The sequence below is a fragment of the Cololabis saira genome, chromosome 15 (genome assembly GCF_033807715.1).
Source record: "Cololabis saira isolate AMF1-May2022 chromosome 15, fColSai1.1, whole genome shotgun sequence".
In the NCBI taxonomy this organism is placed as follows: domain Eukaryota; kingdom Metazoa; phylum Chordata; class Actinopteri; order Beloniformes; family Belonidae; genus Cololabis; species Cololabis saira.
Genome location: NC_084601.1, coordinates 26,395,127 through 26,422,188, shown reverse-complemented (window position 1 = coordinate 26,422,188; position 27,062 = coordinate 26,395,127). Strand labels below are relative to the sequence as shown.

Below are 27,062 nucleotides of genomic sequence, written 5' to 3'. Positions count from 1 at the left end.
GCAGAATAGTGCAATAACAAAAATAAATACATTTGACTTCAAAAGAGGTAGTTGAATGACATCCAGTCAAACTCACAAACACAAGAAAATGAAAATACTTTTTGGCTTAACCTTAGTGCAACATTCTGAATGGCATGGAATGAATAGCAGCAGCTTAATGCAACATGAACATATATAAAATGTCACAATTCAAACATGTAAACCATGTTAGCTTACTTCGTCACTTCCGGCTGGATTTTATATATATTAAAAACATTAATAACTAGGTATGTCCTGATACTTTTTTTGGCCGATACCGATGTTTTGAAAATGCCGTGATCGGGCGATCGATCGGGACAACATTAGAAAGTACATGACACAATATGTCTGCAATGCTACAAAGGTGTCAGTAAATGTTGTTGGTCGTGTCGTGTCTCCTCCTGAGTGGGGGTTGTAACATTCATCCAGCCATAACCGTGTGTTTGTGTGTCTGACTGTCCCGGTTCTTGTGTTGCAGCGGACCCTCTGGTGGGGAGCATCGCCACACAGTACCTGACCAACAGAGCCGAGCACGACAGGATAGCCAAACAGTGGACCAAGCGCTACGCCACATAGAAGCAGGACCTGCAGGACCTCCGGCCGACGCACACACACGCACACACACACACACACACACGCACACACACCCTCAGCACGTCCCTTCCTCTGGAACCGATGGAAGCACACCCGTCCGTCATCCGCCCCGGCCCCGCCCCCTGTTATATGAACTGTTATTTGTTCCATGCTGACTTGAAAAGCTTCTTTTTATACAAAGAGTCTATTGGGATTGTATTTTCCAATATACTGAATGTGTTATGGTCATGAAAAGCTTTAATACTGTTATGTTTTTGTCTATGTTGTTCTTAATGCCTTGTTTATAACTTTCTGGCCACCCGTGTCATCTTCTTCATCTAAATGCGTGAGTGTATTATTCCTGTTTGATGTGATGTAAAGGTGTTCCTGCTGAGTGAGTGTGTTTAGTTTTCTTTATTCATCTGGTTTGGTTCCCAGCTCATGCATGGTATCCAGAGATGTGTTCCTGCAGACTCGTGGCCTGGAGTGAGCTGTTCATGTCTGACTAGTGGCTAGTTTGCTGTACAGAGACATGCTCATTGAATCCCCGATTAAACACTGGCTGTAATGTGTGGGCCTCGTCTCAGACTGGTGCTTCGGTACGACTGCTGTTCCAGCGCGTCTCTCTGACCACGTCCCGTCAGAGATGAGACGAGCTGCTGTCGGCTCACCGCAGGGAGCAGGAGGATTCAGAGGTTCTTTTTGTGATATTTTTATTATCCATTGAAGTGAAGTGGCTACGTCAAACACCCTGAACCTGCTTCTGAGTGATAATTGTGGTAACGGAACTCACACTCGGTTCTGTTGTCAACCAGTGTTTCCTGTTTCTTCTCCAGGATGTCGGATGAACACAAGCTCTGAGAAAATAAAGACAACAAAGACTTGTGGAGGTGGGATGTCTCGTTTCAGTTTCAGGAAAGTTGTGCTTCCGTGGTAGAGATTAGGGCTGCACGATTCTGGACAAAATGAGAATCACGATTTTTTTGCTTAGAATTGAGATCACGATTCTCTCAAGATTTTTTTCCAATATAAAATTTATTGCACTTATTACTTTAACTTTGCAACAGCTGAACAAAAATATAATAACAATAAACATCTCTTGTCTTCTTTACACAAACCTTTGAATAATTTAAACAATAATAACAATTTTATTATATTTATTATATAATAACAATTTGTTCCTCCCTGAGTTGAACACCCTTTCAGAAAGGGGACTTGTAACAGATCCTGTAGTTCTGAGGCAACAAATTATTCCTCTGGCTGGGATGAACTCCCCATTGCCTTTTGCTGCTATTAAGAAGCTGCCGATACAAAAGGTAAACGTTACAAAAAATATGATGGTGCCTGATAAAAGACTGGCATCAACTTTGTAACAGCTGACATTGAACATAAAAAAAAAAAAAAAATTAAATCGTCGTCATTTGGAAATGAGATTGTGTTCAAGCATGAATCGAGATCGCGATTTTTTTAACGATTAATCGTGCAGCCCTACGGTAGATGATGTTTTAATAATAATAATGGCTTGGATTTATATAGCGCCCTTCTAGGCACCCAGAGCGCTTCACAGAGACCATTATTCATTCATACACATTCTCACCGGTGGTGGTAGCTACGTTTGTAACCACAGCTGCCCTGGGACAGACTGACAGAAGCGCGTCTGCCATATCGCGCCAAACGGCCCCTCCGACCACCACCAAACATTCATACACATTCACACGGGGCAAGGTGGGTCCGATCATTGGACGACCCGCTCTACCACCTGAGCTACTGCCGCCCCTAATTGTTCCTTTACTGCAAAGACTTGTGCACTTCAGTGCCTTAACTTTGATTTTCTGTCCACTAGCGTTTACTTTGACTTCACTCTGTGATTTATCTTTTTTGTTTGAGTCATAGAGGAGAAAGAGGAGCTTGTTCAGCCATGATTATTATCTGCAGGATGGTTGTCATCTGGACGATCGTGTCCTCCTTCTAGTTCTAGTTCCACCTAAACAAAGAGCTTTTTCAAGTTGTACTCACTTTGAGCCGGTATATCCATTTAAATATTTTAGAGAGGCAAGTTTGAAATATGTGTTGAGATGTTTGTAACCTAGCAACATCTAAGTTGCATCACATGCAGCATTTTCAGGTAACAGACTGAGGCCAATTTCAAAACCAAATAATGCATACACATAATGCAGTGTAATAGGTTGTGTATATACTTCATACTTAGTGTAGAACGCAGTATATACTGCATACTTAGTGTAGAACGCAGTATATACTGCATACTTGCAGTGTAGTACGCAGTATTGCATACTTGCAGTGTAGTACGCAGTATATAATGCATACTTGCAGTGTAGTACGCAGTATTGCATACTTGCAGTGTAGTATGCAGTATATACTGCATACTTGCAGTGTAGTACGCAGTATTGCATACTTGCAGTGTAGTACGCAGTATATAATGCATACTTGCAGTGTAGTATCCAGTATATACTGCATACTTTATATACCAACATAGTAGCAACTATGCTACCTAAAAACACCAGGTCATGTGACCATTGGGAGCGGCTCCCAGTTCAGTGGTGCATTATGGGATATAGCAAGATAGACTGATCAGATCACACTGGACATAGTAGCACATCATCCAGGTAGTTGTTGCATACTGCAGGTGTTTAAAGCTGCGCCAGGCTGGTAAGACATGACCTGACAAGATCAGATGCTGCATACTGTCTTTACGTTTGGGCAAATGCAAACAGTTTTGAAATTAGTCTGGGGCCCCGGACAGCTCGGTTGGCTGAGTGGGCGCCACATCCAGAGGCTGCTGCCCTTGTGCAGGCCATGCAGGTTGGAACTCTAGCCTGTAGCTCTTTACTGTGCATCTCCCCCCTCTCTCTACCCCAGTTTCCTGTCTAGCCAATTTCAAAATAAAGGCCACTAGTGATACCACAAATCTTTAAAAAAAAAAATAAAAAAATTGGTCTATGTCTCCAGGTAGAAAATCCTGATATTCTGTGGTGCATAGATGCTACTTCACAGTAATAACCCAGGACTGCATCATTTGTTCATCACAAGCGCTGCAGACATTCTTCCAGCACCTGTCTTGAATCAACGCTGCTCAGCGAGCTGCAGCCTGGAGCCTGTTTCACAAGGAGGCTTTACAAACTCCCAGTCCACAAACTCTGACTTTTGGGTTTTAGGAAAGGTGTTGGTTCAGTCAAATCTGAGTTTGTTGTAAATGTGACTAAAAAGCCATCATCAATGGAGCTCTGATACCGTGATTCACCACGGTAACCGAACATGAATGCAACCATATAATGCATCCAAGCACATATTCAGATAAAAATGAGACACGGCTGTTGCAGCGAAGGAAAGTAGAAACGTAGAGTGAGTGAGCGAACACTTGGGCATCGAAATATCACCAGTTTGTGAGGGTCAACCAAAGTTCTGGGGACGTGAACGTGCACAACATTAATAGAGGGGTAACTATTCATGGATTTCAGTCACGTGACATTTTTTGTTGTCAGCGCCATCTTGAGGACCGACCGAGGACCTTTCCGTCGCGCAGCCAATATGACGTCTCACCTAATAACTCACTTAACTCCCGAAGAACAGCAACGGTATCTACAGAAAATTGAGGTTCTTTTTTAGGTTTCGATCCGTATCTAATATCTAATCAATTACTGACTCCACTCCAGTCTGCCAAAAACCTGCCAGATTTGTCGTTTGCGGACATATATACAGTTAGGTCCATAAATATTTGGACACTGACACAATTTTCAGTATTCCAGCTCTGTACAACACCACAATGGATTTGACATGAAACAATCAAGATGTGCTTCAAGTGCAGACTTTCAGCTTTAATTTGAAGGTATTTACATCCAAATCAGGTGAACGGTGTAGGAATTACAACACATTTTATATGTGACTTCCACTTTTTAAGGGACCAAAAGTAATTGGACAACTAACATAATCATACATCAAATTGTCAATTTTTAATATTTTGTTGCAAATCCTTTGCAGTCGATGACAGCCTGAAGTCTGGAACCCATAGACATCACCAGACGCTGGGTTTCGTCCCTGGTGATGCTCTGCCAGGCCTCTGCTGCAGCCGTCTTCAGTTCCTGCTTGTTCTTTGGGCATTTTCCCTTCAGTTTTGTCTTCAGCAAGTGAAATGCATGCTCAATCGGATTCAGGTCAGGTGATTGACTTGGCCATTGCAGAACATTTGACTTCTTTGCCTCTTTGGTTGCTTTCGCAGTATGCTTCGGGTCATTGTCCATCTGCATTGTGAAGCGCCGACCAATGAATTTTGAAGCATTTGGCTGAATATGAGCAGATAATATTGCCCGAAACACTTCAGAATTCATTCTGCTGCTTTTGTCAGCTGCCACATCATCAATAAATATAAGAGAAGACTTCACCAGAGGAAATACAGAGGAAATACAGATGGGTTACACAAGGTAAACCGTTGGTGAGCCTCAAAAACAGGAAAGCCAGATTAAAGTGAACAGTTCCTTCCCTTCTCCATACTCTTCTCTTTCCATCATTGTGGTACAAGTTGATCTTTGTCTCATCTGTCCATAAGATGTTGTTCCAGAACTGCATTGGCTCTTTTAGACGTTTCTTAGCTAACTTTAATCTGGCCTTCCTGTTTTTGAGGCTCACCAACGGTTTACCTTGTGTAACCCATCTGTATTTCCTCTGTATTTCCTCTGGTGAAGTCTTCTCTTATATTTATTGATGATGTGGCAGCTGACAAAAGCAGCAGAATGAATTCTGAAGTGTTTCGGGCAATATTATCTGCTCATATTCAGCCAAATGCTTCAAAATTCATTGGTCGGCGCTTCACAATGCAGATGGACAATGACCCGAAGCATACTGCGAAAGCAACCAAAGAGGCAAAGAAGTCAAATGTTCTGCAATGGCCAAGTCAATCACCTGACCTGAATCCGATTGAGCATGCATTTCACTTGCTGAAGGCAAAACTGAAGGGAAAATGCCCAAAGAACAAGCAGGAAGTGAAGACAACTGCAGCAGAGGCCTGGCAGAGCATCACCAGGGACGAAACCCAGCGTCTGGTGATGTCTATGGGTTCCAGACTTCAGGCTGTCATCGACTGCAAAGGATTTGCAACAAAATATTAAAAATTGACAATTTGATGTATGATTATGTTAGTTGTCCAATTACTTTTGATCCCTTAAAAAGTGGAAGGTACATATAAAATGTGTTGTAATTCCTACACCGTTCACCTGATTTGGATGTAAATACCTTCAAATTAAAGCTGAAAGTCTGCACTTGAAGCACATCTTGATTGTTTCATTTCAAATCCATTGTGGTGTTGTACAGAGCTGGAATACTGAAAATTGTGTCAGTGTCCAAATATTTATGGACCTAACTGTATCTACCTGGTCCACAATCCTTCTCCATACACCGGCGAAGCTCTCAAAGCTTTTAAAGTGCCAAAGCTTACTGCTACTTCACATCAGGATGGGTTAAAGATGCCAAACTTCATCATGTGGAGGCCAAAAAAATGTTTGTGGTAACAGGAAAGGTAAGTGACAGTCTGTTGGTGAATAGCATCAGCATTGAATTGCCTGCACAGGATACGTTTATGTAATGAAAAGTAAGAAGGCAGTTCACTTTTTCAGTAACGTTACTACTCTAGAAAGTAAAAGCATATCATCATGTCACCATAAAACTTTATTAAAACATAAAATATAAAATATGATTTATTATATTATTAATGCAAATGTTCATCTTGCGCTCCCGATCTCCTGCGCGGTGCGTCCCGTGACGTCTCCATCACCAAGCGGCTCTCCCAAATCCAACTCAGCCTGGATCATTTCTCGTGTCCTCTGCTTTTTCCCCACATCTCAGTAATGATCTGACATGCTGACATGCTGGCTGCATTTAACACCACGAACACGCCGCTCATTCCACGCTGTTCGCTGTTTGATTGCGTCACCACACGCAGTTATTAATTGTCGCTGCGAGTACTGTGTGACGTCACATGAAATCGATGAATTGAGTGACTTGTGGCGCTTTTGCACTAGTCCCGCCTCCGCCCGGTTCGGTGCGGCTCGTCGCGGCTCCACCCGTTTTGTCCTCGTTTGTTTTCCCACAGCCAGGGGAGAAGTGGGCAGGTTGTGGTGAAGCTGCTGTGACGTACTTGATTGCGCAACACCTTTGTTTGTGTCGGCGCTGATCAGAAATCAGTTGGAGCCGCGAGCAGCTGAGAGTAAAACAGCCCGTCTACATCCCTTTTTTAATTTTCTCGACAGCCACCAGGTTTATGAACATCTGCACCTCAGAGTTGGATCACCAAACAGATGTTTGTGCTGTATAATAAAATCGCTGCGAGTCGCGAGTCGCGAGTCGCCTCGCGCTGACTCCCGCTTCCTGATTAAAACGTCTGCCGGCCCCGCCCCCCGACCAATCAGTGGCGAGGAGGGTGGTGACCTCAGAAATAGTCCCGGCTCAGCCCGGATAGAGCCAGAATGGTTACAGAAAATGTATCGGCTTGGAGCGGCTCTACCCGCCTCAGCCCCTAGTGCAAAAGCGCAAAACGGGGACTAGACAGCGAGACTAGTGCAAAAGGGCCATTAGTAACCAGCGGGGGGTTTTGGTGGCTGGTCCCGCGCCACGAGTGTTTAAAACAATAAACTGCTGAACAAACCAACACTTTTCTAAGTCCTCTTCCCAGCAGCTGCTCCGTTCTGGGCAGGAGACGCGCTCTGCTGGGGTTTTAGCCTCTGACTGCCTCAGGAAGTTAGCAGAGTGGAGTAATGGTGCCAGACTTAATTATGGTTGACGCAGGGGGAGGGGAGTCCTTCTCACCTCCCTTCCTCCTTCACTGCTGCAGCAGGAAGAGTCTCGTGCATGGATGCTAATGCAACGCTTGCTGGTAGAGGGAGCTGATCCTACAGGGGAAGGGATGGCTGAGAACAAACCCGTCCTGGTGGCAGAATATTCCAGGGTTTCCTGTTGGACTGGAGGCCCAATGTTGAGCCATGAAAACCTCATCCAGGCTTCAGGTTTAAGCAACCTGCTTAAAAATAAGTACCTAGCCGAGACATGTTTTTAAAGGTTTGAAGACGTAGGGATGGGCGGTATGGACTAAAAAATGTATCACGATAATTTCTGGCATTTATCCCGATAACGATAAAAATGACGATAAAAAAATACCAATTCAACTCCACCTTTGTAACTATAAATCTATCTCGCTCTCAGATCCGCCATGTTTGTTACACAAAAACATCATCAACGGGAATTTTTCTTTCTTTCTTTCTTTCTTTCTTTCTTTCTTTCTGGCTCCTTTCTTTCTTTCTTTCTTTCTTTCTGGCTCCTTTCTTTCTTTCTGGCTCCTTTCTTTCTTTCTTTCTTTCTTTCTGGCTCATTTCTTTCTTTCTTTCTTTCTTTCTTTCTTTCAGGCTCATTTCTTTCTTTCTTTCTTTCTTTCTTTCTTTCTGGCTCCTTTCTTTCTTTCTTTCTGGCTCCTTTCTTTCTTTCTTTCTTTCTTTCTTTCAGGCTCATTTCTTTCTTTCTTTCTTTCTTTCTTTCTTTCTGGCTCCTTTCTTTCTTTCTTTCTTTCTTTCTTGCTCCTTTCTTTCTTTCTTTCAGGCTCATTTCTTTCTTTCTTTCTTTCTGGCTCCTTTCTTTCTTTCTTTCAGGCTCATTTCTTTCTTTCTTTCTTTCTTTCTTTCTTTCTTTCTTTCTTTCTTTCTTTCTTTCTTTCTTTCTTTCTTTCTTTCTGGCTCCTTTCTTTCTTTCTTTCTTTCTTTCTTTCTTTCTGGCTCCTTTCTTTCTTTCTTTCTTTCTTTCAGGCTCATTTCTTTCTTTCTTTCTTTCTTTCTGGCTCCTTTCTTTCTTTCTTTCTTTCTTTCTTTCTGGCTCCTTTCTTTCTTTCTTTCTTTCTTTCTTTCTTTCAGGCTCATTTCTTTCTTTCTTTCTTTCTTTCTTTCTTTCTTTCTTTCTTTCTTTCTTTCTTTCTTTCTGGCTCCTTTCTTTCTTTCTTTCTTTCTTTCTGGCTCCTTTCTTTCTTTCTTTCTTTCTGGCTCCTTTCTTTCTTTCTTTCTTTCTTTCAGGCTCATTTCTTTCTTTCTTTCTGGCTCCTTTCTTTCTTTCTTTCTTTCTTTCTGGCTCCTTTCTTTCTTTCTTTCTTTCTTTCAGGCTCATTTCTTTCTTTCTTTCTTTCTTTCTGGCTCCTTTCTTTCTTTCTTTCTTTCTTTCTTTCTGGCTCCTTTCTTTCTTTCTTTCTTTCTTTCTTTCAGGCTCATTTCTTTCTTTCTTTCTTTCTTTCTTTCTGGCTCATTTCTTTCTTTCTTTCTGGCTCATTCCTTCCTTCCTTCCGTCCTTCCTTCACGTACGTAACGCAGAACCATAAATTCGACTTTACACAAAAACATCATCAACGGGAATTTATCGTTTTTACCGTGAGATGACAAATTCTTACCGTGGGGAATTTTTTTGACGGTTTATCGTGAACGGTAAAATATCGCCCATTCCTAACAAGACGGCCAGATGTCCATTTCTTGGGTCTTGAAGATGTTTAGTCAGCTTCTGAAGTGCAGCTGCATCTGAAGGGTAAAGGGTGAGGCTCTGGAGGACAAAAGAGATGGCAGGTGGTTCAAAGAGAGGCAACAACGTCTCTGCTGCCGGGTTTCTACCGCCAGGTTTTCAGGTACATTTCAACGTCCTTATACATGCACACACTTTCAGGAGTTTCTGCAGGAGCCAAAACAACAGTCCTTTCAATGCAGCCCCCAAAAACTGCTGGGTGTCAACTTGACACCCCCTTAAAGTTGGACTCCTCTTTACTTTCTCATCACCATCATTCTTGTACATGCAAACAGAGACCCCAAACACCTGGCAGCCATCTCGGCTGATGACACGTTGATCATATTGTTCCATTCGGCTTTTTGTGTTTGTGTTGTGTCAACCGTGGCAGAACAGCTGCGTCTGAATGAAAGTACTGAAGAGTGTTGCTAGCAAAGGCTGGGGAATCCCTGCAGGGTGTGTTGCTGCCATGGAGACACGACTGAGGAGGTCCGTCCTGTTCCTGCCTGCAGGGTTTTACCCCGGACAGAAGAACCAGGTCAACGACTTTAAGTGGACCGAAGACTCCAACGACCCACAGGAACAGAACTTACATACCCAATTCAAACCTGCTGCATCGCGGATCACACATTGCTGCATGAAGCCGGGCATACACTGTGCGATTGTCGGCTCGTTTTGAGCCGATTTTTTGGATCGGGCCGGATTTCGACCCAATCGTTGCTCGTGCCTCGTGCAGTAAACGTGGGGTAACGACGAGAGATTAACACCTCACGACGAGCTCCCGATCACAAATCGTGAGGTCGCAAGAAAATCAAACGTGTTTGAAATCCTGGTCGCTCCTCGTGAAGGAATCGCACAGTTGAAGCAGCTGCGACCCGATTGGACTCATCCTTTCACAAAGAGCATGCACAATCACTGATGTCACGTCAAAAACTATTATTTGTAGTTTAAAGTGTTACAAAGTCACATTACAAATCATGTTTTAATAGCAGAAAAAAAAGACTGCATTTCCCACGTCTGCCCAGCCAATTCCTTGTCCAATCACGGCGTTGTCTAATCTTTTTTCATTTATCGCCACACAGAATGGCACAAATTGCTAAAGGCTGATTTATGGTTCCACGTTACACCAACGTAGAGCCTACGGCGTAGGGTACGGCGGCGATTTAACGCAGAACCATAATTCAGGCTTAAGGCAGCGTGTTTGTTTTTGCTGAGCATCTTCGGTGTCTCCCACTTCAGGGTTCCTCCTTTTCCACTTCTTTTTGACGTTGCAGTTCCAGTAACAGAGGTCCGACGGGAGGATTATGATCGTATAGTGTGAGCAGATGGGTCGCATCAGAGCATCGCCTCGTATAGTGTGAGACCATAAATCGTGGGCTGTGAACTTTTGAACTCAGCGATCTAGTCGTGCAGTGTGAGATGTGGCTGAATCAAACCATTTAAAATATCACACAGTGTATGCCCAGCTTTAGACATGACATTTTAAACATGAAGATTTCTGCAGATTGTTTTTCTTTGAATCTGAAGAGAATAAAAATTCTGAAATGATTTTCAAGTTCATTGATCACATCAATCCTAGATATTAAAGACTTGAAAGAAGAATTGAAAATAAAACAAATGGAGCTTCAGTGGAGATGGTGATGGACAGGCTGACAGACGAGGTTAGACAGGAATCACCATGGACTAGGATGTTTGCAGATGACATTGTGATCTGTAGTGAGAGCAGGGAACAGGTGGAGGAGAAGCTAGAGCGGTGGAGGTTTGCCCTGGAAAGGAGAGGAATGAAGGTTAGCCGCAGCAAGACGGAGTATATGTGTGTGAATGAGAAGAACCCAAGTGGAAGAGTGAGGTTACAGGGAGAAGAGATAGAGAAGGTGGAGGATTTTAAGTACAACAGTTCAGAGCAATGGAGAGTGTGGAAAAGAGGTGAAGAAACGTGTGCAGGCGGGATGGAGCAGGTGGAGAAAAGTGTCAGGTGTGATAAAAGAGTTTCAACTAAAATGAAAGAAAAGATGTACAAAACTGTGGTGAGACCAGCGATGTTGTTTGGTCTAGGGCAGGGGTCGGCAACCCAAAATTTTGAAAGAGCCATATTGGACCAAAAACACAAAAAATAAATATGTCTGGAGCCGCAAAAAATTAAAAGTCTTGTATCAGCCTTAGAATGAAGGCAACACATGCTGCATGTATCTATATTAGTTATAACTGGGGGAAGATTTTTTATTATTATTATGCACTTCGAGAAAAAAGTCGAAATGTTGAGGAAATAGTCAAAATTTCGAGAAAAAAGTCGAAATGTCAAGATTAATGTTGAAGTACAATCTTGAGAAAAAAGTCGAAATGTCGAGAAAAAAGTCGAAATGTTGAGAAAAAACTAAAAATTTTGAGAAAAAAGTCGAAATGTTGAGAAAAAAGTCGAAATGTCGAGGAAATAGTCAAAATTTCATGAAAAAAGTCAAAATGTAAAGAAAAAGTCGAAATGTTGAGAAAAAAGTCGAAATGTCAAGATTAAAAAGGAAAGGAAAAGGGAAGAAAAAAAGAGGAAAAAAGGAAAAAAAGATGAAAAAAGAAAAAAAATTTAAAAAAGAAAAAGAGAGAAAAAAAGGAAAGAAGAAAAAAAGGTAAAAGAAAAAAAAAAGAAGAAAGGAAAAAAAAGGTCAAGCATTTTTGAAAAAGCTCCAGGAGCCACTAGGGCGGCGCTAAAGAGCCGCATGCGGCTCTGGAGCCGCGGGTTGCTGATCCCTGGTCTAGGGACAGTGTCACTGAGGAAAAGACAGGAGGCAGAGCTGGAGGTAGCAGAGATGAAGATGCTGAGGTTCTCTATGGGAGGGACCAGACTGGATAGGATCAGGAATGAGAACATCAGAGGGACAGCACATGTTAGAGGCTTTGGAGATAAAGTCAGGGAGGCCAGACTGAGATGGTTCAGACATGTCCAGAGGAGAGACAGTGAATATATTGGTAGAAGGATGCTGAGTTTTGAACTGCCAGGCAGGAGGCCCAGAGGAACCAAAGAGGAGGTTTATAGATGTAGTGAAAGAGGACACGAAGATAGTTGGGTTAAGAAGATCTGGATGCAGAAGACAGGCTCAGATGGAGGAAACTGATTCTCTGTGGCGACCCCTGAAGGGAAAAGCCCAAAGGAGAAGAAGTGTCAGTGGAGAAGCTGCTCCTGACGGAGACTGGCCAAGAAAACTCAAAGTGCCAACTCATAATTACCCCCACTTTCACATCAGCCACTTCGTTCAATGTTGAAGCTGCAGTAAATCACACGTGAAGGAATTTATCAAACAGCATAATAGCCTTTTAAAAGTGCCGTTCTGCCGGAGGATGGACCGCTTTTAGTGGCACGCAGTACCTGGGGCCAGCAGCTGTCAGATATCTGTCTTTTTACTTCCCAGCTGTTAACGGCCTGTGTTTACTTGTCCAATCACGTCGAACATATAGAAATAGTTCCCATTCGCAGTGTGTTTAATAAACAAGGATCCTAATGCAGCTGGTGGGAAACTTTTGAGTGCAGTACACTGATACAAATATTGTGCTTGATGTACTTAAAAAAAATAAGTCAACTTTTTGCATGAGATTTTTATGTAGATCAAGAAAGACTAGTCTTTGTATAAACTACTTAATTTTTTGTATGTAAAATAATACATTTTGCAAGTACAGTCAACTTAATTGTGTTAAGTTTACTTTTTCAAAATTAAACTTTACTTGCAAAAATTAAGTAGATTTTACTTGCAAATGAATTTTGTACATACTAAAAATTAAGTAGTTTATACAAAGACTAGTCTTTCTTGATCTACATAAAAATCTCATGCGAAAAAGTTGCCTTAATTGTTTTAAAGTAGATCAAGCAAGATATTTTTTACTGTGGTGTTCTACTTAAACAAATAAAGCATGTTTCATCTAAACGTTGGTCAATCTGCCCAATAGGTTAAAATTGTTAAAGGAAAAGTAAATACAACAAGATCATTGCTTGTTGTTTGTGTGTAAATGAAAAGATTGCCTGGGATTACATAAATACTGCTTGTTAAGGAAAAAATGCACTTGTATTTTGAACAAATGCAGATTAAGTTCAAAACTAGATGTATTCATGTAAAGCAACAAACTTCATTTTGAATTGTTAATATCACAGATACACATGCGCTTAGATTTGTTTTTTTCAGTGTAACAGGGTCATGTGCAAATGTTTGGGTTGGTTCTGTACTGCTGGGCCAGTCCAAAGTCCTGATGAGCCATCACCATTATTCCACTATGGTTTATCTTTAATGCTCCCACCGTGACCCTGTCTCAGTGTTTGGTGTTGCATCCAGTCTGCTGGACAGAGGTTCTGATCAGATTCTTCCCACCTCTCCACCTAGACCAGGGGTCGGCAACCCGCGGCTCTAGAGCCGCATGCGGCTCTTTAACGCTGCCCTGGTGGCTCCTGAAGCTTTTTCAGAAATGTTTGACCTTTTTTTTCCCTTTTTTTCTTCTTTTTTTTATTTTTTTTACCTTTTTTTCCCCTTTTTTCTCTTTTTTTCCTTTTTTCTTTATCTTCTTCTTTTTCTTTCTCGAAATTTTGACTTTTTTCTCGAAATTTCGCCTTTTTTTCGTCATTTCGACTTTTTTCTCGAGATTGTACTTCAACATTAATCTCGACATTTCAACTTTTTTCTCCAAATTTCGACTATTTCCTTGACATTTCGACTTTTTTCTCCAAATTTCGACTATTTCCTTGACATTTCGACTTTTTTCTCGAAATTTTGACTTTTTTCTCGAAATTTCGACTTTTTTCTCAACATTTCGACTTTTTTCTCGACATTTCACCTTTCGCCATTTGCCTTCATTCTAAGGCTTATACAAGACTTTTCATTTTCATTCATTTGCGGCTTTGCATGCCTTGTTTTCACGCGTTTGTCTTCACTCGTCACAATTCTTCACTGAAGTGGGAAAATGCTGAAATAAAAGAACCTTCTCTTGGAGCAGGAGATGAAATGAGGAGTTCCATGACTGACAGTCAAAGACAGACCATAACTGTTCCGGCCTCCCTGGCACTCAGCGTTCATCAGAGTCTGTGATGTTGACACTCACTGAACTCTGGTGTCCAGAGGGCCGTTTCACCAAACCAGGACAGCGGATTAGACCGGGATTTTCTGGTTATCCTGGCTGAATTAAGCCTGAATTCGGTAGCACAGTAGCACATAAGTTACCATGGCGATATATCCTGTGCAGCGGGCCTGCTTCAGACCAGGCTAACTGGTTAACCCTGAACGTTACAAGGTGATCCATGTAGAGCGGAGCCACGCCCCCACCGTTACACACTGTGTTGGGCTCAGATATTTCACTAGTGGTTTGTTCCTACATGCAGTCGGAGATGCCGACAATCTTAGCAAGGCCACTATTTGCCGCACCGTCTGAAGACTGTATTTGGCATTAAAACAATATATCCACATCTTCCACAATGATGAATTATTTCAGTCATTCCACCATTCATTCAACCAAACTCATTTTAACCTGTGTGGAAAGTAGGGATGGGCGGTATGGACTAAAAAATGTATCACAATCATTTCTGGCATTTATCCTGATAACGATAAAAATTATGATAAAAAAAATACCAATTCAACTCCACCTTTTTAACTATAAATCTATCTCGCTCTCAGATCCGCCATGTTTGTTACACAAAAACGTCATCAACGGGAATTTATCTTCCTTTCTTTCTTTCTGGCTCATTTCTTTCTTTCTTTCTGGCTACTTTCTTTCTTTCTTTCTTTCTTTCTTTCTTTCTTTCTTTCTTTCTTTCTTTCTTTCTTTCTTTCTTTCTTTCTTTCTTTCTTTCTTTCTTTCTTTCTTTCTTTCTTTCTTTCTTTCTTTCTTTCTTTCAGGCTCATTTCCTTCCTTCCTTCCTTCCTTCTTTCCTCCTGCTCTCCTTCCTTCCTCTTTTCCTTGTTTTCTCCTTTCCTTTCTCCTTTCCTTGTTTTCTCCCTTCCTTCTCCCCCTTCCTTCCTTCCTTCCTTCTTCCCTTCCTCTTTTCTCCCTTCCTTCCTTCTTTCCTTGTTTCCTTCCTTCCTTCCTTCCTTCCTTCCTTCCTTCCTTCCTTCCTTCCTTCCTTCCTTCCTTCCTTCCTTCCTTCCTTCCTTCCTTCCTTCACATACGTTGTGCGTGGATTTAACACAGAACCATAAATCAGCTTTACACAAAAACGTCATCAACGGGAATGTATCGTTTTTACCACGAGATGACAAATTCTTACCGTGGGGAATTTTTTTGACGGTTTATCGTGAACGGTAAAATATCACCCATTCCTAGTGGAAAGGTGCCAATAGTCTATAAGGGAATGCCTCAATACTGCCTACCTCATTTTTAAAATTTAAGCATTAATACTAAGAACCACTGCGGTCAGATGGTTTTTGTTGTTTTTACACACAGTAACACACACACACACACACACACAATGTAGTTTTAAACCATGTGGTAAAACCTGTTCCAGGATTTCCCTTTTCACCACCTGGTGAGAACAAGGATGGTTTGTTTGTTTTTATTTAGGATCCCCATTAGCATTAGCCACAGCATTAGCTTTTCTTCCTGGGGTCCAACATACACATAACACACAAATTAACACTTACTACATACAGACATACATTACACATGACAAAACAAAACAATAATAGACACAACTCCCTTAATCACAATCTATACAGAGGATAACCACATCACCATCATTCTCAGACATACATACATAGAAATACAATCCAATAAAACACCTTTATAACAAATACTAGCCTGGAATGACCTTATCTAGAATTATTTGACCACTTTTCACCTTATTACGATAGGGTTTACACTACCTATAATTATATTTCAACCTTCACTTTGTTCCCTCTAAATGACAAATCATCATTCATAAAATTTTAAAAGATATTGTTTTAACTTAAACTTAAACCAATCTTTGCTACCTGCATGTGAAATATAAACTGGTATAGAGTTCCAGCCGACCAAGACTGTAAAAAAAAGTTCTCTGAATCCATTGTCTGATGGTGTCTAAGAGTTGGAAAATGCTCTAATGCACGAGCCCTTTTGTCCCTGACTGGCTCCATTTGGGTCATCGGTTTAGTAACGGGGATGTTATTGTTGCACATCGTTCACGCTGAAGAGGGGTTTAAATATAAAAATCAATGTGACGACGTTGTCGGTCTGCTGTCGCGACATTTCCGGTGAGAGCGTGCGCTCTTCTATTGCTAGCGTCAAATACCGGAAAAGAAACGGCCTGACCACCTCCTCCACCTCCTCCTAGGGTTGCCACCAGTCCCGTAAAATACGGAATTGTCCTTTATTTGAGAAAAAAATGTTGCGTCCCGTATTGAACTAATATGGGACGCGATTTGTCCCGTATTTTCATACATTTTTACACCATATTCTAGTTGAATTATTGAAATAAGTTAACTTTTACACCATATTCTAGTTGAATTATTGAAATAAATTAACTTTTACACCATATTCTAGTTGAATTATTGAAATAAATTAACTTTTACACCATATTCTAGTTGAATTATTGAAATAAATGAACTTTTACACCATTTTCCTTACCTGTATGTATATTATACATCTGGGCTGATGTGGACATACGTAGCATAGGAGGCTATTTCAGTTGCTATGTGGTTGTCTGTCTCTACAGTCATGAAAGTTCAATGCTATTAAAGCATTTTAAACTTTAAATCAAAGCATTTTGTTTTTCATATAAAATAAACACATTTTTATTCAGTTTAGAAGTTTTAGGGCTTTTTCTTTTGGCTCCTGCGCTGCTGAAATCAGGGCGTCCCTTATTTCTATTTCTGAAAGGTGGCAACCCTACCTCCACCTCCTCCACCTGGTGGTGGCTTGTAATTCCCTGAATTCTGCTTGTATTCACATTTTTTAGAGTTGGAGTTATAACTTAATTTTTTCCTCCATCTGTCTTCTGTCAGGACTTGAATTCAGTTTCTGAATCCATTGTCTGATCTTGTTGAATTTGATGGTGCTTGATGTGCAGAATCCAGAAGGAGTTGGCTGACATCACGCTGGATCCACCTCTGGACTGCAGGTGCGTCAGTCATTTCATTCAAGAACGGAGTTTTTGATATTTGACATGTTTCAGCTGTGTACTGTGAGTGGTTTCGTTGATGTAGATATCTGAGAAGACTATTTGACCTCTGCTCTCGGTGTCTCGTCCATCAAAAGACAGGAATGGATGTGATGAGATGCTGAACTGTGTGCGTCCTCCCGGTGCCTGCAGGGTGCCGGTGACCGCCAGGCCTGATGTCCCCCGGCAGATGTTTTACAGCAGCTTCAGTAATAACGGATATCTCCGGACTACCGGCAGTGATGTACACATGAAAATGTGATTGAAATGCTTGGAAGCAGCCCCGTGGCCCGAGGGGAAACTGTTCCACGACACCCCCCGTCTGTGAGAGACGTAAACCTCCACTGCAGCTGCACGCTCAGCCCCCCGCCGTGTTCTGGGTTACTGCACCACAACACAGCTGGTGGCTCCTCTCAGTCGCAGCCATTTCTCTTCAGTGTGAGAATGAAACCATGCTTCTGAGCGCTGGTGTGGAAACTGTTTGTGTGTGGGGGGGGCAAACAAGCAGTCTGCCAGACAGCAGATGGGACTCGTGTGAAGCTGTTTATGAGTCTGTGCTAGCAGCTACGTCAGCCATCGTCTCCCTGCGTCCTTCACGGCCCGAGTGCTGGGGATGACACTTGCGTGATAAACAGCCGTGGTTTCACCGCAGCATCGTGGAGAGGCACGTTTAGGAACAAGCAACACAGAAACGTGGAGAAGTCATGTTTTACCATGGTGACCAGCTCCAGGAAAACCCTTGTCCTAATACGTTTGAGACAGATTTTGGACACAAGTGGACCACCTTTGTAAGGAAACATTCAAATTAGATGCCATGGAGGGATGTGTACAACATCTAAAAATAGATTGGGTTGGTAATGGACGCAGCAGCGCCCCCTGCAGGATATAGCGTCCTAGGCGACCACCTATATGGTCTATGGTCCCAAAATGTTGAAAGACCCATATTTGACCAAAAACACAAAACACAAATATGTCTGGAGCTGCAAAAAATGAAAAGTCTTGTATAAACCTTAGAATGAAGGCGACACATGCTGCATGTTTCTATATTAGTTAGAACTGGGGAAGATTTTCTTTCATTATGCACTTCGAGAAAAAAGTTGAAATGTCAAGAAAAAAGTCGAAATATAAAGAAAAAGTCGAAATATCGAGATTAAAAAGGAAAGGAAAAAGGAAGAAAAAATGAGAAAAAAAAAGAAAAAAGGAAAAAAGAAGAAAAAAAGGAAAAAAAGAGAAAAAAAGAAGAAAAAAAAACAAAAAACAAATATGTCTGGAGCCACAAAAAATGAAGTCTTGTATCAGCCTTAGAATGAAGGCAACACATGCTGCATGTATCTATATACCGGTAAGTTAGAACTGGGGAAGATTTTCTTTCATTATGCACTTCGAGAAAAAAGTTGAAATGTCGAGAAAAAAGTCGAAATATCAAGAAAAAAGTCGAAATATCAAGAAAAAAGTCGAAATATCGAGATTAAAAAGGAAAGGAAAAGGGAAGAAAAAATGAGGAAAAAAAGTAAAAAAGAAGAAAAAAAAGGAAAAAAAAGAGAAAAAAAAGAAGAAAAAAGGGAAAAAAGAAAAAAAAAGAAAAAAAGAAAGAAAAGAAAAGAAAAGAAAAGAAAAAAAGGAAAAAAAGGTCAAACATTTTTGAAAAAGCTCCAGGAGCCACTAGGGCGGCGCTAAAGAGCCGCATGCGGCTCTAGAGCCGCGGGTTGCCGACCCCTGGTCTATGGCCAGAGGCGCTCTGAACTCATGCGTTCATCTTCTCCGGGTACCTGGGGTTGCTTTAACAAGTGCAGGTATTTGACATGAGTTTCGGGGCCTCTGACAGTCCGGGCCCTTGAAATCGTTCTCCGGCCCTGGCTGCCAGAGACGTGGAACTGTGCAAAAGTGTTTTTGTTACACTTTGGCACTAAACTGGATTATTTACACATCTGACTTTTTTCTGTGGATTGGTCAGGTCTCGTTAAAACCAAAAACCTCCCCTCTGCTCCCTTCTGCCTCGCTCTGACACCGGCCCCACTCCAAAACCTGTCTCACTCCAAAGTCTGCCTCGCTCCGGCACCGATTTGGTGTTGATTGAGTCCCTGGTGACATCAGGTTCAGGGGTCACCTAAAAAGCTGTTTCACAGTTTGAATGAAAGCTTTCAAATGTACATGTGTGGCTGCTCTGTGTCAGATGTCAGTTCTCCAGTCAGGCCCGGGTCTACGAGGGTGCAAAAGCATGCATTGCACCCTCAGTTTATGTGTTTGCATGCTCAGTTGAAAAGACGAAAAGAAAACTGACAAATGCGCGCACGTCAGCCTGATTAAATCGACGGCGTAGCCTACGGCGTAGGATATGCGGCGACGCGCACCATACGTTCGCGTCACCGCGTATCCTACGCCGTAAGCTCTGCGTTGGTGCAACGCGGAACCATAAATCAGCCAGTGCTGCTCTCTGCTGCTCCGTTAACACAAAGTAACCATGGATATTCGGAAGTGGTTCAAACACAACGACGCAAGCAAGTTTACAGGACTGTCTCAGAAAATTAGAATATTGTGATAAAGTCCTTTATTTTTCTGTAATGCAGAATAATGCAATTAAAAAAAAAAAGGTCATACATTCTGGATTCATTACAAATCAACTGAAATATTGCAAGCCTTTTATTATTTTAATATTGCTGATTATGGCTTACAGTTTAAGATTGAGATTCCCAGAATATTCAAATTTTTTGAGATAGGATATTGAGTTTTCTTAAGCTGTAAACCATGATCAGCAATATTAAAATAATAAAAGGCTTGCAATATTTCAGTTGATTTTTAATGAATCCAGAATGTATGACATTTTTGCATTACAGAATCTTTAGGACTTTATCAAAATATTCTAATTTTCTGAGACAGTCCTGTATATTTATGGTTAAATTTTCTTTGTTGCTATGTTATATTTTCTGTTGCTAGATTGTCTGATGGGTGAGGTAGTCCAAACTAAATGTAGCATTTTCTTTGTTCTGCAGCGATATTGCTGCAAAAATGCACTTGAAATTCACTTCAAATATTCTTGTTTTGCTATTATTATTCCGCTTGAAATTATGGGAAGATGCATAATTTAGTGTTGAATAAAGTGCCAGGCACCCCCTCTGATCTGAAATGCACCCCTAGTCATCATTTTCTAGAACCGGCCCTGTCTCCAGTAGAGCTTCATCTCTCAACTCTGTGTAGAGAACACCTTCAATTAGATTCTGCATGCAGAAAAGAGATATTAGAGGCTTTTAACGAGGACCCTGCTCATTACACTATGAAAGGAGTTGGCCAGCTCCGCCATGCAGATCCGTTTCATGACTTGGTTGTTTTAAAGCTGCTCAGGGAATCCCAGTCCCGGGAACCCTGAGGAAGTCTTCTTACTGGTTTTCATTCTACGAGCTCAGATCAGAGAATCGCTCAGCCCAGCATTTCCTTCTCCACAGAAACCAAAACCTCCCCGTTACTCCATGGACCAGTGGAGAAGATGGTGTTGACGGTTGAGGGCAGGGGCGTCAATTGGGTATGAAGGTACGGCAGCCGCCACACCTTGGCTTCAAGGGAAAATGTAAATGTTTGTTTTTTAAATACATTTATGGAATTACTCTGTCTATTTGTATTGATTATTCTATTATTTAATACATATAAAATAACTACAAATGCAAATCAGAACAACATGATCGATTTCACTAGTTATTACGCTGCAAAAACTCAAAATCTTAACAAGAATATTTGTCTTATTTCTAGTTAAAATGTCTAATTTTTAGTCAAAAAAATCTCATTACATTTAAGACAAGACTCAAAAACTCAAAAAACAACAATTTTCACCTGTTTCAAGTAGATTTTCACTTAAAATAAGTAGAACATTTTTTTGCTTGTAATGAGAAGATAAATCTTGTCCCACTGGCAGATTTTTCTACTTATTTCAATTGAAAATGTACTTGAAACAGGTGAAAATGGTCAAATAAGTTATTTTTCTGGCGATGATCTTGTTTTAAGTGTAATGAGACTAAAAATGACTAAAAATGAGACATTTTAACCAGAAATAAGACAAATATTCCTGGTAAGATTTTGAGTTTTTGCAGTGAGCGAGACTGCATTTGAAAAAGTTCCAATTTTCTTGACCACACAGATAAGCTACATAGCAGACTTCTGTGATGAGTATTTGCTGGACGTGTTGATTGATACTCTAGTTAAGTTCTGTGACTCGTAACCTTGCCATACCTTAGCTTCCACTGAATTGACGCCACTGGTTGAGGGTCCAGATCAGTTTGAATCAGAGGACTTGTGAGATGTCCAGCATTTTCTTATTCTAGTTTGTAAACAAGTTCCTCAATACACACTCTGTTAGATGGATGGACATGCTTTAATTCTCTTGTCCTGTCCACTATGATGCTGGAGTTTTATGTCTGGCTGCACCACCTTGCTTTCTGTCTTTGTGCGTTGTCAGCCATATTCACTCCGAGAGTTACAGGCTGGAGCTTCACGGCGGCTTTATCAGAAGTAAAACAAACTTTTTTTTAGCATTGTTTGACAGTTGATTATTTATTTTTTTTATTTTATTTTTTTTCAATAGAGTAGTCCTCTTGTCTCAAAGTGTAAAAAAAACATCACAATTGATATTGTTATGCAATGATGTATTTCAAATAAACTTGAACTCAGAGATGAGTGCGACCGGTCTTAGCTGCAAAATGTGGAAGTCAAGTAATTTTGTATCTTCCCGTGTCCGTGCTCTCTTTCAGCGGTGGATGTCCAGTGCTTTGTGGGAGGCAGCTGAGCTGCAGATGATGTGTCCTCACACAGCCCCCCCCTCTCTGCAGTGTTACGGAGGTTCTCTCAGCAGCTATAAAAAGCCCCGTCCCTGGAGAGGAAGTGGCTGGCCTGCATGCTGCCGTTACCTCAGAAAGCTCTGCTGATTGCTGAGCTGCTGCACAGATAGAAGTGTAAAGAAGTCCCGTTTCCTTTCTGAGTGGCAGGCTTTGGTCCTGCAGCAGTGCTGCTGCTGCTGCTGCTGTTACCTTTGAGAAGTTGAAATGTGACCCAGGGCTGACCCCAGGGCTGCTGGGAGGGCTGCTGCTGCGCTCTCTTTACAGGGTGGTCTGCTGCTGTATTTAACCCGTCACAAACACGCTGTTCAAGCTCAACACCACCACGTTGGTCCATATCCAAGTGGTGGACATTTCTCTCTGATCAGAGATTAAATATAAAACCAAAAAGCCAATCCTGTGAGTGTAAAGTTTGGTGGATTCGTTTTCGTTGAATAACAATAATCACTTTCCTGTTATCTGGTAGCAATGGTAGTTGATTTAAAGCTGTGCACAGCATTGAGCATCCTCCCAGCCAGTATTCGAGTTGTAAAATAAAATCAAGGGGAATGGTGGATTTTATCATATGGGGACAGATAATTTGTGCTGATTACAAATAATATATTACAAATAATAGCAGTGACCAAAACACCTGCAGAAATACTGCAGGAATGACATAGCAGCAGTTAAATGCAGCCTTCTGTAAGCTTTAAATATCCACTGGGCTTACATCAAATACATCAAAACACAACAATAAAAAACACTTTTCTGAACTTATCAATATGATTCTGTCCTTCACAAGATAAGTAAAATGGATCACTGCAAAAACTCAAAATCTTAACAAGAATATTTGTCCTATTTCTAGTTAAAATGTCTCATTTTAGTAAAAAAAATTATCTTATTACACTTAAAACAAGACTCATCACTGGAAAAAACAACAATTTTCACCTCTTTCAAGTAGATTTTCACTTGAAATAAGTAGAAAAATCTGCCAGTGGAACAAGATTTTTTTGCTTGTAATAAGAAGATAAATCTTGTCCCACTGGCAGATTTTCCTACTTATTTCAAGTGAAAATTTACTTGAAACAGGTGAAAATTGTCAAATAAGTTATTTTTCTGGTGATGACTCTAAAATGTTGAAAAAGCAGTAAAACCACATTCATTGATGAAATGACATAAGGAAAGGAAAGGGGGGGTGATTTTAACCGTTTTTATTTCAGGGGTGATGCCATCCCCCCTCATCCCCCCTCAACTCCAGTACTGCTCCCTGCACCTCCACCAGCCAGGCCGAGGCCCCCAGGGTTCCTGTAGCAGATCACCCAGTTGTTGCTCCGTATGAACCATGGATGAGACACTACTCAGAGTTTACAAGGTTGATCACATGGTTCACACTCTCGTTGCTTCATACGCACAGATTATTGGACGAATACAGGTGAGACGCTTCAAAGTCTCCAGACGTCAAACAGTCAGTTTGCCGCTACCTGTTAATTTAAAATACATTTCTGTGGAAACTGGACTGAAGCAGCAAAAGCAACAAAAAAAAAAGATTTCACTGAAAAGTCTTAGAAATGTGCCGGTCCTAAATGTGACATCTATGAGTGGAGGTCGACCATCCTGGGCCCTCCGGGTTCTGTGTACGAGGGAGGAGTGTTCTTCCTGGACATCGCCAGTAGGGATGTGCGCTATGGACTAAAAAATGTATCACGATAATTTCTGGCATTTATCCCGATAAAAAAAAAATGCCAATTCAACTCCACCTTTTTAACTATAAATCTATCTCGCTCTCAGATCCGCCATGTTTGTTACACAACAATTTATCTTCCTTTCTGGCTCATTTCTTTCTTTCCTTTCAGGCTCCCTCCCTCCCTCCCTCCCTCCCTCCCTCCCTCCCTCCCTCCCTCCCTCCCTCCCTCCCTCCCTCCCTCCCTCCCTCCCTCCCTCCCTCCCTCCCTCCCTCCCTCCCTCCCTCCCTCCCTCCCTTCCTTCCTTCCTTCCTTCCTTCCTTCCTTCCTTCCTTCCTTCCTTCCTTCCTTCCTTCCTTCCTTCCTTCCTTCCTTCCTTCCTTCCTTCCTTCCTTCCTTCCTTCCTTCCTTCCTTCCTTCCTTCCTTCCTTCCTTCCTTCCTTCCTTCCTTCCTTCCTTCCTTCCTTCCTTCCTTCCTTCCTTCCTTCCTTCCTTCCTTCCTTCCTTCCTTCCTTCCTTCCTTCCTTCCTTCCTTCCTTCCTTCCTTCCTTCCTTCCTTCCTTCCTTCCTTCCTTCCTTCCTTCCTTCCTTCCTTCCTTCCTTCCTTCCTTCCTTCCTTCCTTCCTTCCTTCCTTCCTTCCTTCCTTCCTTCCTTCCTTCCTTCCTTCCTTCCTTCCTTCCTTCCTTCCTTCCTTCCTTCCTTCCTTCCTTCCTTCCTTCCTTCCTTCCTTCCTTCCTTCCTTCCTTCCTTCCTTCCTTCCTTCCTTCCTTCCTTCCTTCCTTCCTTCCTTCCTTCCTTCCTTCCTTCCTTCCTTCCTTCCTTCCTTCCTTCCTTCCTTCCTTCCTTCCTTCCTTCCTTCCTTCCTTCCTTCCTTCCTTCCTTCCTTCCTTCCTTCCTTCCTTCCTTCCTTCCTTCCTTCCTTCCTTCCTTCCTTCCTTCCTTCCTTCCTTCCTTCCTTCCTTCCTTCTTCCTTCCTTCCTTCCTTCCTTCCTTCCTTCCTTCCTTCCTTCCTTCCTTCCTTCCTTCCTTCCTTCCTTCCTTCCTTCCTTCCTTCCTTCCTTCCTTCCTTCCTTCCTTCCTTCCTTCCTTCCTTCCTTCCTTCCTTCCTTCCTTCCTTCCTTCCTTCCTTCCTTCCTTCCTTCCGATTTAACACAGAACCATAAATCAGCTTTACACAAAAACGTCATCAACCCATTCCTAATCGCCAGACTAACCCTTCAAACCACCCAAGGTGAGAGTGATTTCAGTGCAACACAGCCTCCCCCGTAGACAAAGGTGCCATTTGATAAGATCCACTAGAGGGCACCCTTCACTCATCTAGAGCACCTGCTGGAAACAGCTCCTGCCACCCAACTCCCCGCTCCTGCATTTCATTGAGTCTGACATTTGTTTTAAATGAACAAATCAAAGGATTTCTAGAGACATACATAATCTATAACCTTTATGAAAGAGTGTATCCACCGAGTTGAGCAGACAAGAGCAGAATAGGGGTGAAGCTGAAGATGGATGTGGCTGCTGTCTGCGTTGTGTCCAGGTGACGTTCCGGACAAGGATCTACCACTGCAACATCAACAGTCAGGGGGTGATCTGTCTGGACATCCTCAAGGACAACTGGAGTCCTGCTCTCACCATCTCCAAGGTCCTGCTGTCCATCTGCTCCCTGCTGACCGACTGCAACCCCGCTGAGAATAGAAAAGCTTTCCTTGAATATAAATAAATCAAATTATATTCTTTTTATAAACAAAAACAATTTTTTTCCTGAGCAGGATTTAACGCTCCAAATTAATAATATTGAAATCCAACAAGTTTCATGTGTAAAATGTCTTGGTGTACTAGTGGATGAAAGATTGTCCTGGGGAAAACATATTGAGTTTGTATGCAAAAATATTATGAAATCCTATGGTATTATTAGAAGAGTTTCTTTCTTAGTTAATCAGTCCTGTCTCATGACATTATATTATAGTCTAATTTATCCATACTTGACGTATTGCAACATTGTTTGGGGCGCTTCTTATTCCTCGTACCTAAACCAATTATTTCTAATTCAGAAAAGATTCTTGAGAATGATTTCATTTTCTTCTCATCAAGCACCTTCTGCACCCTTATTTAGCAAATTTAAATTATTATCAATTTTTTCTATTAACAAGTTTCAGACATGCCTGTTTATGTTTAAGTTCATTCATTTCAAACAAGACATTCCAGGCACTTTTCATAATTTATTTCTGTTATCATCAGATATTCATTCTTATTCAGTTAGAGGTTGGAAGAACTTTCATTTACCTCTTTGTCGTACCTGCAGTCACCAATCCTTTATCAAATTCCATGGCCCTCAACTCTGGAACTGTTTAGATAGATCTCTTAAGTTAGTGTCATCCTTAAAAATGTTTAGGACCAGCTTAATGGGGTATCTTTTATATAGACAAAATTAACAGGCTATTCGTACTAAAATGAAATTGCCATTTCATGGATATTTTGGTTTGGGTGTTTATTGTATTTTTCTTTGTTTCTTTTACCTTTTCTTTTCCTTTCTATTCTTTTTCTATTGATTGATTTGTTTTGGTGATTTTGTATTGAGGGGGAGGATTTTTTAATAAGCCCTTCGGGCTTCTTTTCCTCTCCTGCACAAATTATTTGTCCTTGTATGATAAAAAATGTACTGTTGTCGTTGTGCAAATAAATAAATAAATAAAATAAAAAAATAAGAGCAAAACGATTACTCACTACTTTTGTATATTTGTTTTAATTAATTTGTATAACTTGTTTTAATCTTAGTTTTATAGTGTTTATTCTGCTTATGATTTTGCTAAGAATGTTTATATTATAGTTTTTTATTGTTTATGTCTCCGGAGGGCGTGTTGTGTGTGTCAGGAGGATATATGGGTCAGGTGATTGCTCTGCGTGGCGTGGAAAACCTAAATGTTTGGTTACGAGGGCGGTGGTTGTCTACAGTTTTTTGACTACGTTATTTAAGTTTTTGTTGCCATGAAATACTTTTTCGTTTGCCTTTGGATGTCATAATAATTTAGAAAATACATTGGAACAAGTAAGGAAAGTAAAAATAAAAGTTATGATTTTTTTAAAACCTTGGTGACCTAAAGTTTTATTAACGTGAGTGAAGTGGACCACCCCCTTCTACACCACGGCTTTAAAAAAGAAAAGGCCGATACAATGACGTTGATGTAAACTCACAGGTTTTTCAAAGTTCCGGCTGGTGTTTGCTTCCTCTCCCAGCTCTGCCTTGAAGGAGCTGCTCCCCCACGTTTAGATATCTTTAGTTGTGCATGGATGTGGGTTGGGATTCGTCTTCTGTAAAGCTGTCCCGTTTCTCTCTCAAGAATCAAACACGACCAAGTGATGCG

The 27,062-nt window shown here is 41.3% G+C and overlaps 2 protein-coding genes across 2 annotated transcripts in view; both read left to right on the top strand.

Annotated features, from left to right (window-relative positions):
* Positions 1 to 1,476, top strand: part of LOC133460556 (ubiquitin-conjugating enzyme E2 E2-like) — a 41,879-nt gene extending 40,403 nt beyond the window's left edge. Inside the window, exon 6 of the mRNA XM_061741185.1 lies at positions 497 to 1,476. Within this exon, the coding sequence (XP_061597169.1) occupies positions 497 to 594 (98 nt within the window). The 3' untranslated portion in view covers positions 595 to 1,476. The remainder of the gene's footprint in view (positions 1 to 496) is intronic.
* A 9,335-nt stretch (positions 1,477 to 10,811) lies between these two features.
* ube2e1 (ubiquitin-conjugating enzyme E2E 1) lies at positions 10,812 to 25,420 on the top strand. Its single transcript, XM_061741578.1, is given in 5 exon segments — positions 10,812 to 11,098; positions 17,132 to 17,186; positions 23,587 to 23,689; positions 24,912 to 24,934; positions 25,238 to 25,420. Coding segments are annotated over 5 exon segments (651 nt in total).
* The last annotated feature ends 1,642 nt before the right edge of the window (positions 25,421 to 27,062 follow it).